The sequence below is a fragment of the Crinia signifera genome, chromosome 12 (assembly GCF_055691185.1).
Source record: "Crinia signifera chromosome 12, ASM5569118v1, whole genome shotgun sequence".
Taxonomy (NCBI): Eukaryota; Metazoa; Chordata; class Amphibia; order Anura; family Myobatrachidae; genus Crinia; species Crinia signifera.
In genome coordinates this window covers 17097250-17107575 of record NC_139228.1, presented here as the reverse complement: position 1 = coordinate 17107575, position 10326 = coordinate 17097250, and the positions used below count along the sequence as shown (strand labels likewise).

The 10326-nt window shown below is 45.1% G+C and overlaps 1 protein-coding gene across 1 annotated transcript; it reads left to right on the top strand.

The window, feature by feature from the left end:
* The first annotated feature begins 2306 nt into the window (after window positions 1–2306).
* SSTR1 (somatostatin receptor 1) lies at window positions 2307–5206 on the top strand. Its single transcript, XM_083166356.1, has one exon. It carries the CDS (start codon window positions 2898–2900, stop codon window positions 3999–4001), a length of 1104 nt encoding a protein of 367 aa, XP_083022482.1. The 5' UTR covers window positions 2307–2897; the 3' UTR covers window positions 4002–5206.
* Window positions 5207–10326: the final 5120 nt, after the last annotated feature.

The following is a 10326-nucleotide window of genomic DNA, read 5'->3' as shown; positions in this document are numbered from 1 at the left end:
CGATTTCTGTTTTGGGTCTAATTTCAACATCATATTTTGGTTTAGGTTTTTGCAAAACCATCCTGAAGTGTTTTGGTTTGGAATTCAGATTTACTATCGGAATCATGGATTATAGATAAATTGCAGAACACTCCTGGTCAAACAATATCATGCACGCACACCCAGAACAATTGTGCAAACAATCAGAGGATTATTGGGGCATTTAACAAGTGCAAATCATTAACACATCAATGCCACATCATTCACCATGGCTACACATGGGAACCTATTCTGGTTGCTTCACAACCAGAATACGTTTGCATTTCTGCACCTACGCAGGGTGCGTGCACCCACGGCAAACATTCTGTTCACTGGATATCAGCTGCCCGTCTGCTTCCCCTCGAGTGGACTGCTCAGAGCAATCTTACATGCGTGGGCCTTCGCCATCATTCGATGGTCGGTCCCTAGAGCCTGCGAATGGATGTTTATGTTAGACATCCGTTCACAGCCAGTGCAGGCGAACCCATGCTGCGAGGAGGGGTGGGTGGCCCGGCATACGCTGGTCGGGGTTTGGTGGACTCCCAAGGCTGCGAATTTGTAGTCTTGCGACTCAACCAGAATAACCCGCATGGAACGATGTGTGCCAAATCGTGTAAGACAGGTGGTTATCTTTCTGCATGCTGAGAGGGCCTTCACACCCCAAAGGACAGCTCACAGAAGGAGAGCTGTCCTTTTCTAGAATATTAATGCATCTATCCCATTGACTTATACATATGAAGGGAGCTTTCCAACTAATACATATACTGAAGCGCAATAAAAAAAAACTACATAGGGACATGGTGGGCGAGTTTGGTTAGTTTTCAACTAAAGTGCATACGTTTCTGAGGAAAGACAGTAGGTATCCGGCCCCTGGATCGACAATGTCTATGTCAACAGTCACTAAGTGACCACTAATTGTCATCAGTGACTATGTTGACACCTATAAATGGTCGAGATACCCTAGGCCAGTGGTGGCCAACCCGTGGCTCTTGAGCCTCATGCGGCTCTCCCCCTTGTAAAGTGTGGCTCCTGCTGCCCGCTGCCCACCATCCGTCCCAGTCCCCCCTGCTGCCGGTTACTTGAATCCCTTCTCCTTCTGAGGGGAGGAGAGTGCGCATCACTCCTACCCCTTACTGTGCATCCTTGTGACTGGGCCGTCTGCCAATTAGAGCTCGCGGGCCAGCAGCCAATCAGGAGCTGGCCAGCGAGCTTTGATTGGTGGATGGCCCAGTCACAGGGAAGTGAGGGGAAAGGAGACGCGCGGTGTGCTGTGCTCTCCTCCCCTCGGTGACATCACAGGACTGCAGGGGGACGCCAGACTGTCCTCTCCCCGCCCGGCAGCAGCAGCAACAATGGTGAGTGCTGTTGCTGGGAAATTTGCACTGTGGGGGCATAGCAGTTTGTGGCACTGTGGGGGCATACCAGCTTTTTGGCACTGTGGGGGCATACCAGCTTTCTGGCACCGTAGGGGGGCATAGTCAAAATAGACTATGCCCCTTTTTTTGGCGCATGTGCCTTCGGCACGCGCATGATGTTGGCTCTTTAGCTTGACTACCGACATTTTTTGGCTCTTTACCTCTGACCGGTTGGCCACCCCTGCCCTAGGCCATCATTGACAGAAGGTCGATACAAGCAAAAGGTTGCCATCAACTTGGTTCATAATTTTTCATCCAATGATAATATTGTGCACAGCGTAGTGAACCATGCGAGGGGACGAAGTACACTTGTCCACGTGTTTAGACATAGACACAATAAAACTTGCGATGACCTTTTCATTGTCGGCCATGCCAATGATGCTTGTGTTGAACTTCTGCCAGTGTTGACCTAGGGTATGTTGACCATTTATAGGTGTTGACCCAGTCACTGTTGACCATAAGAGGTCAACCTAGACATTGTCAACCCACTTATACCATAGCCACGTTTCCTAGTACTGTCTGTATTTCACATGCAGCTCCATAATCACCACAAATGATACTGTTAATGGATAATAGATATTGAACCGTCGACAGGGAAAGATTGTACCTGAACCTCCTATAAGACTAGAATATGATGCCGGGTGTCTCATGCAGAAACAGATTGCAGGAGGAGATAATTGCTTTTATTGCTGCCAGCTTGCCTTGTGCTGGGTTCTCCTCTACAGGGCAGGGGTTAAACAAAGCAGAAAGCTTTAAACCATAGAGAAGTCAAATAAAGTCCCAAGAGAAAAGATCAACATATGTGGTAGTAATTGTACTGCCCTCCCAACCCGCTGGGATCCTCCCTGTTGTGCCTCCTGCATCTTGCACCCTCTCTGCATCCTGTCAGTGAGTCTGCAGTGCTAGCTATCAGCTGTGCCCCTGAGCTACATTTTCTCCTGCTTTTGTTGCCATGTAATAACTGCTTCTGATGCTTTGAGATCAGTGAATCACTCAGACGCTGCTCCTCCTTCAGCTCCTGCATTCACAGCTACTGACTGGAACGAAAAACTGCAGCTCCACAGATATCATGCTATTGTTGGGCACAGAGAGAGAGAATCCAGCGAGCATCTGGTGGCAGACCTCAAATGCTTTTTCAGTTCTACGCATTCCAAAGTAGAGTGAGCAGGACTGGCAGTAGTTCCCGGAATTTAGCGACACAGCGGCAGTCTTCGCGTTGCCTGGATTCACACCGTAGTGACTTTTGCCGTCATGGACTAAGAAGAGACCAAAATGACAAGTTGAATATGTCTGCTGAGAGGCTTTGAACCTTCTTGGCTGCATGTTTTATTCAGCAACTCACAGATGTGCCGCAATGTCAGACTTTAAACCACCAAAGACTCTGTTTGTCTGCAACTTGGATAAGTTTACAAATCTAAATTAGGTGTTTTTCTACAAACCGCTTTCTTCAAACCGACGAGCAAGATGCTGCAAAACAGCACATCCACAGTAATGACGGAGTTCTTGGAAAACACAGCGGTTTGGAATAACAACACTCGGAATAGCACTTCTGCAGAGTCTCCCGGAATTGCCATCTTCATCTCATTTGTGTACTCCTTGGTTTGTATTATTGGGTTGTGCGGGAACTCTATGGTGATTTATGTCATCTTGCGTTACGCCAAGATGAAAACGGCTACAAACATCTACATTCTGAACTTGGCCATTGCGGATGAACTTCTTATGTTGAGCGTGCCCTTCCTGGTAACCTCTACTCTTCTTCGTCACTGGCCATTTGGCTCGCTGCTCTGTAGGTTGGTCCTCAGCTTGGATGCCATGAACATGTTTACCAGCGTCTACTGCTTGGCTGTTCTCAGTTTGGACCGATACGTGGCAGTGGTGCATCCCATCAGTGCTGCCCGCTACAGGCGGCCGAGTGTGGCAAAAATGGTGAATCTTGGAGTTTGGCTCTTTTCCTTGTTGATCATCATGCCCATTGTAATCTTCTCCAGCACCGCTCCAAACAGTGATGGGACAGTGGCTTGCAACGTGCACATGCCGGAACCTTCACAGCGTTGGGTCGTGGTCTTCGTTCTCTACACATTTCTGATGGGATTTCTACTCCCTATGGCGGCCATTTGTCTCTGTTACATTCTCATCATCACTAAAATGAGAGTTGTAGCGCTCAAAGCTGGTTGGCAGCAACGCCGCAGGTCCGAGCGCAAACTCACCCTCATGGTTACTGTAGTGGTAACAGTTTTTGTGGTCTGTTGGATGCCCTTCTATGTAGTGCAACTGGTGGGGGTTTTTGCCAGAAGGGGGGACACCACCATAAGCCAGCTTTCTGTGGCACTCGGGTATGCCAACAGTTGTGCCAATCCCTTTCTGTACGGGGTTCTGTCCGATAATTTTAGGCGGTCTTTCCAGAAAGTATTGTGCCTTAGCTGGATGGAAAATGCCACAGAAGAGCCGGTGGACTATTATGCCACTGCCCTGAAAAGTAGGGCGTATAGTGCGGAAGACCTTCAGAATGGCATGTTAACAACTGGTAGCACATATCGAAATGGTACTTGCAGCTCTCGGACCCACTAGAATTGATTCATGTGATGGAAATACGAGGACTGTTCTCTATAAACAAATGCGATTCAATTTGGTCCATTTTTTCAATTTTATTTTGCCTATATAACTAAATCAAATCAAAATTGAATGGACATCGAACGGTTTTTAGCCACATTCAATGCCGATTCGATCCAGATGACTGCGCAGGCAAGATTATATGGTACAGATCTGTACTGTATAATCCAAATCGAATGCGATCTGCTCGCTGTTCGATTTGGTCGCGATTTGAATTCAATCGAATCGGGATCGGATCGCAAGTAAAATCGCACTGTGTGCACACCCCTTAACATCGGAACTATTACATAAAAGGTATTTATGTAACCAATGCTCTTGGGAGAACAGCAGTGACAATTGTGAACATTGGATATATGTACACAAGGAAACTCGGAAACGTCTATTAGATTAAATTATTTATTTTAATATATTGTTACCGTGTATACAAAATAAAATTTTCTACTGTTGTACTGCGTATAATGAATAAAATCAGTAAATGTCAAATGCTAGCATTTATCAATAATATCAATATTATCCTGATCTTTTAGCATCGTTGGCAGCTAATTAGGATTATAATGAAACATTCAGATTAATCATCACCCCCAGGGAATTGAAACTTTGCATTTAGTATCTTCGTTTCTGTAAATTGATGGTCGTTTCATGATTAATAATATATGCTGGCTTCATCCAGACCTAACACGTTCTTGCTTCAACAACGGAAAGCACATCGCTAATGGGCAAGTATTATAGGTCTCACTTACAAACTATTATCAGGATAATGATGATTCATATTTCTGACTTCATCCATAATACAGTATATGTGACACGTTATCCCCTGCAAGCAAATACAATGGTATTTAGCCCTTGCATTTTTCTGTATGCTTCATTGCTGTTTAAAAAATTTTCTGATTTTAGTCTGATCTAAACTTATTTTCATTCTATGTGGCAGTTATTATTATTATTATTGTTGGCAAAGTTTTCTTTATCCTGTAATTTAGACTGTTCGGTACTTATGTAGTATCTGGGCTGCCGATTTCTAAATCGGGTCGGATCGGGAGATCGCATCGCATCGCATGCGACCATGCGATTCGATGCGATGCGATGCGATGCGATGACCCGATTTTTCCATAGGAATCAATGTTAAAATGGACTGAGTCCATTTTAACATGGAATTCAATGGGAAAAATGGGTCCTTTTCATACCCCTACTATCCAAGTGGGCATGGAGTTGGATATAAACCTGTGGCGAGCGTAGCGAGCCACCGAGCCCGAAGCGTGGCGAGCGAAGCGAGCCCCGCGAGGGGACGAATACCGTCCCCTCGCGGGGCTCGCTTCGCTCGCCACGCTTCGGGCTCGGTGGCTCGCTACGCTCGCCACAGGTTTATATCCAACTCCATGCCCACTTGGATAGTAGGGGTATGAAAAGGACCCATTTTTCCATAGGAATCATTTTAACATTGATTCCTATGGCAAAATCGGGTCATCGCATCCGATATCGGATGCGATGCGATGCGATGCGATGCGATATCGCATCGCATCGCATCTGATTGTATGCCTTAACTTAAGGCATACAATCAAAAAATCGGCAGCCCAGATACTACATAAGTACCGACTGTTCTAAATATGTTTATTTTGCCATCCGTATTTATGGGGGGGGGATTAAAATGAAAAAAATCTTAATATTTTTGCAGCAAAAAAAAAAAAACAACAACAATTCATTTTATTTCACTAGGAGCCGGTTTCAAGGAAAAAGAAGGGTTGCAACTTAAATGTTCGTTAACAGGAAGGTCATTAAATTGAGTGTTTAAGCATTGCTGCTTTTTGAAAGTTTGTGCAATATTCTGCAACAGACGTTGCAAATGATTTTCTTTTGGTGCTTTAGTTCATAAAATATATTTACAAACCATTTGTTTTCTGTACTTCAGAGTGGTTAATTGTGCGTCTCACAGTATTCCAAATTCGGAATACACTCCATCACCATCTCTTATACCCCCTTTACATCGCCAATGCTGGGTCACAACCGGCATGTGGCCACGGGTCCATCCTGGGAGCGACCCAGCATTTGCAAGGTGAAGCTCCCCACAGCAACCCAGCAATATGCCTGGTTGCTGACGTCACATGGGGGCTGGGCGGAGTGGCAGTGCGTCATTTGGGTTAGGGGAAGGAGGCAGCATGGATGGTGCCTCCTTACTATAGTGTGAACAGGAACGGGACCCTTCTTTTAACCCGAGTCGTATTGCAGAGTTGCTGGACCTGGGATTTTTCAAGAGGACCTTTCACACAGCACAGTGACCCGGGTTGACCTGGCAACAACCTGTTTTTTTTTGTGATGTGAAAAACACACACACACACACACACACACACAATCCCTGTTCCAGTGGAGCATACAATCTATATTCCATGCATTCACACCCTAGGATTTATTTAAGCAGACACCAATTAACCCATTAGTGTGCTTTTGAACTGTGGGAGGAAACCAGTGTGCCCAGAGGAAAACCACAAAAGCACAAGAACATACAAACTTCACACAGAGACCCGAACCCATGACCCCAGTGTTAAGAAGTGGCAACAGTAACCACTGCATTGTCAAGCTAAGAAATGCAGATGCAAAAATAAAATAAAATGACTGTTTTAAAAATAGATGTATGTACGCATTGTTTTCTAATGGTAATGAAAACATTTATACAGAACATGTTACATGTATTACTTGGCTTGTGCATTGTCGTTGGGTTGGATTTCATGTAAAAACTGTTCTTGTTTCAAAGTCTTAACCCCTTGAGTGCCAAAATCTCTGTGAGAGATGTACCAAATATTCGCTTAAAATGCCAGCATCACTCACACTTGTTATATAACATCAAATAAAAAAATGTTGTGTACAAAAAGATATAAGGTAACATTACAGGTCATTATGATGAGTACCAATGTTTGCTGGGCAATTTTCACACCTACTTGACAAATTCACTTGGCACTCAAAGGGTTAAATTCAGTGTTTCAGGAGCGAATAAATTGCTGAGCAAATGATGACCTGGGGGATGGGGATGAAGGAGGGGGGAGGGGGGGGGGGTGGTAAAATATGGTGATAGTTCTTAAATGATAGTGAAAATGCTCCCAACAGTACATTGTCTATACAGTTGCTCTGTACCCTTCTGTGTTCTGTGGATTGATAGAAAGCATGGTTGTATGAGACTGATGATGAGGAATGCTGCATGTTGTTTCCAGGGTATAGAAGAATGTATGCAATAAGTGCACAGTACTGCGAATGCTTTCCTTGTCAAGTTACACCCTGCAAAATATATTACTTACCAGATTATGGTGCTTTTATTGGACTAGCAAGTAACGAGTATATTGTTTTATCTTTGTTTAGCCATTGACGTAACACTTTCAGATTTTTAATAATCCCATAGGTGAGCTCAGTGAAGACATAGCATTTATTATGCATTAGAGTCTTCTGATGCAATAACATTGGGCCAACCATTCACTGTAGATGCTAATTTCAAAAATTCTGTTTAGTAAATGATTTTTCCAGAATTATGCCACCTATACTACCCTGGGCAGTAACTAGATGGCGAGGAGTGTGCCACCACACACAGCCCTCAATTACTTTCACTTGTTTCCCTCCATTTGGAGGCCCAGCATACCATGAATAGCTCAATGAGTAGGGTGTTAGACTGGAATTCAACATGTTATGGGTTTGAATCTTGGGTATGGCAGTATATTGAAATGTGTTATTTACTAACGTGTCCACATCCATCTATTTTTCTTGCCATACAAGTCGCGAAGTACATAACACTGAAACGTTCCATTTCTTGCCGATAGAGCGGCAGACACAAACTAAATAGTCACTATGTTGTGCAAATAATACGCTACTTACTGGAAAGAGTCGCAAAAAAGAAACTAGGTGCTACAGAGTCACACAGAGCTCACGCATAATGTATAATGCATCTGTATATATATATATATTATTTATTATTTATTTATTAACAGTTTCTTATATAGCGCACACAGATTCCGCAGCGCTGTACAGAATATAGTTGAACATTCACATCAGTCCCTGCCCCAGTGGAGCTTACAATCTATATTCACTACCACGTATACACACAGACATTCTAGGGTTAATTTTGTTGGGAGCCAATTAGCCTACCAGTATATTTTTGGATTGTGGGAGGAAACCGGAGTACCCGGAGGAAACCCACGCAAGCACGGGGAGAATACACAAACTCTGCACAGTTAGAGCCATGGTGGGGATAGAACCCATGACCTCAGTGCTGTGAGGCAGTAATGCTAACCATTACACCATCCGTACTGCCCATATATATATATATATATATACAGATGGCGCCGGCCTTATTATTGCCGCCTATGGCGATGTTTCCGACACACGCCATGGCGCATACATGTAGCGAATCGCCGTGGCGCTTCACGACGAGTGCAATATCACAGACCAACCACCAGATGTCACTTTTAAAAACCTCATTTGCGCATGCGTAAGATTTGTGCTTCAGCGCGTGCATGATGCGCAGGAATTACATGAACTTTATTATACGATGAGCACCTCTCTAATGCCGCTGGCACGAGCGTGATCCAGTCTCTTCAGCCGAGAGTGCATCATGCTGATGCGGACAGAGAGTGTCGTACATGTACGTCATGGCCGGGAGGTACTTCCCGACACATGACGTACATGTACGTCATGGCTTCTAACTGTCACTGCGTCTATAGACGCAGTGACAGTTAGGAGATGTAGCCGCACAGACGCTAATGCGTAACATCAAACACCGTACTGTAGTTCTAAAGGTTGTACGACACGGACGCTATGCGTCTCAGTATACAGTACAGTATTGTTCTAAAGGCGGTCACAATATTGGAAACTTGGTCACAATATGGTTTTGCAGCATTACGCATGACGCTCGAGCTAACGGGACGCTCGAGCTAATGAGACGCTCGAGCTAACGGGACGCTCGAGCTAATGAGACGCTCGAGCAGCAACGACGGTATCCGCTCCCCGTCGCTAGGCCCTGCTTTCCCCGTCAGCTCCTGACTGTTAAGCTACAGGCTGGGTGTAGAATCAGTCATGGTAGTATAGTAGTCATTACACTGTACAGTTCTTGGCTGTAGTGTAGTGGTTATCTGCATGGTGTTTCACGCCGGAGACCCGTGTTCGATTACGGCGTTAAACCTTTAATATTATAGTATCAAATTTTACAGTTTTAACTAAGATATAATTATTGACAATATACTGTGTGATTAAAATATAATTATTTATATTTACAGTATAGTATTACATTTTACAGTATATTGTATAAGTAATTTATTACAGTATATAAAAACTACTGATAAACTACTGATAAACTACTGTACCCACTACTCAGCGGCGGGCGCACAGAATGGGACGTTGTTCCGCACAGGACGCACGGCGCATAGGACGCACGGCGCATAGCACGCACGGCGCATAGGACGCACGGCGCACACGCTAATGCAGTATACTGTAGGCGCCATTATCAGTATCGCTAGTACTGTACCTGGACCTGTTCAGTATGTCGGACACTGGCAGAGTCAGGAGGGCAAGGCCCTTTGGCAGAGGGGAGCTCCTCACCCTGGTGGCTTGGCGGGACAGGCTCCTGGTCTCTAATCGGGAGATTGTGGAGGCCTACCAGGGGGCCCGTCAAGCCATCAGGGTGAGGTTCCATAGAGACAGGCCAGTTAGGAGCCTCCAGAGGAGATGGTCCGACCTGGTCCGTCGGGACCCTCAACTGCTGGACTCCCTCAGGCAAAGTAAGTACTGTACATACTGTACCTGTACAATGTTGAGTGCTATTGTATACAGTATTTTTTTACTTGTTGCCATGGGGGATTTTACAGTATACTGTACCTGTATTTTTTTTTAATGTGCTGATTGCTGTACAACTGTTCAGGTAGATTTTACAGAACTTGCTATTAGAATTAGAATTTAGAATTAGGGGGTGTGTCATTCTCCACCTGAAGGGTGTGTCTACAGTACTTCCATACAGTACACTACTGTACTGTACATGGAGATACTGTATTGTGTGTGGGGGGGGGGGGCGCTGACCTGGACAGAGAGGTTTTTTGGACCGGGTCTGAGAGCGCCAGAGTCAGCTGTTCAGCAGTGGTATTGATACAGATTTGGGGGGAGCAGTATTAGACAGGTCCTTCTGAGCATTGTTCCGCTCTCCAACTCCAGGGCCTGGACCCCACTTCTTACATTCCCATTCCTGCAGCCACCAGACCTGGTTTCCAGCCCATGGTTGGGGTGATGTCAACATGTTAACCCCCGGAATCCATGGCAGATC

Excerpts from the sequence above, each read along its gene's own strand:
- SSTR1 (XM_083166356.1), top strand. The coding sequence starts at position 2,898 with ATGCTGCAAAACAGCACATCCACAGTAATGACGGAGTTCTTGGAAAAC.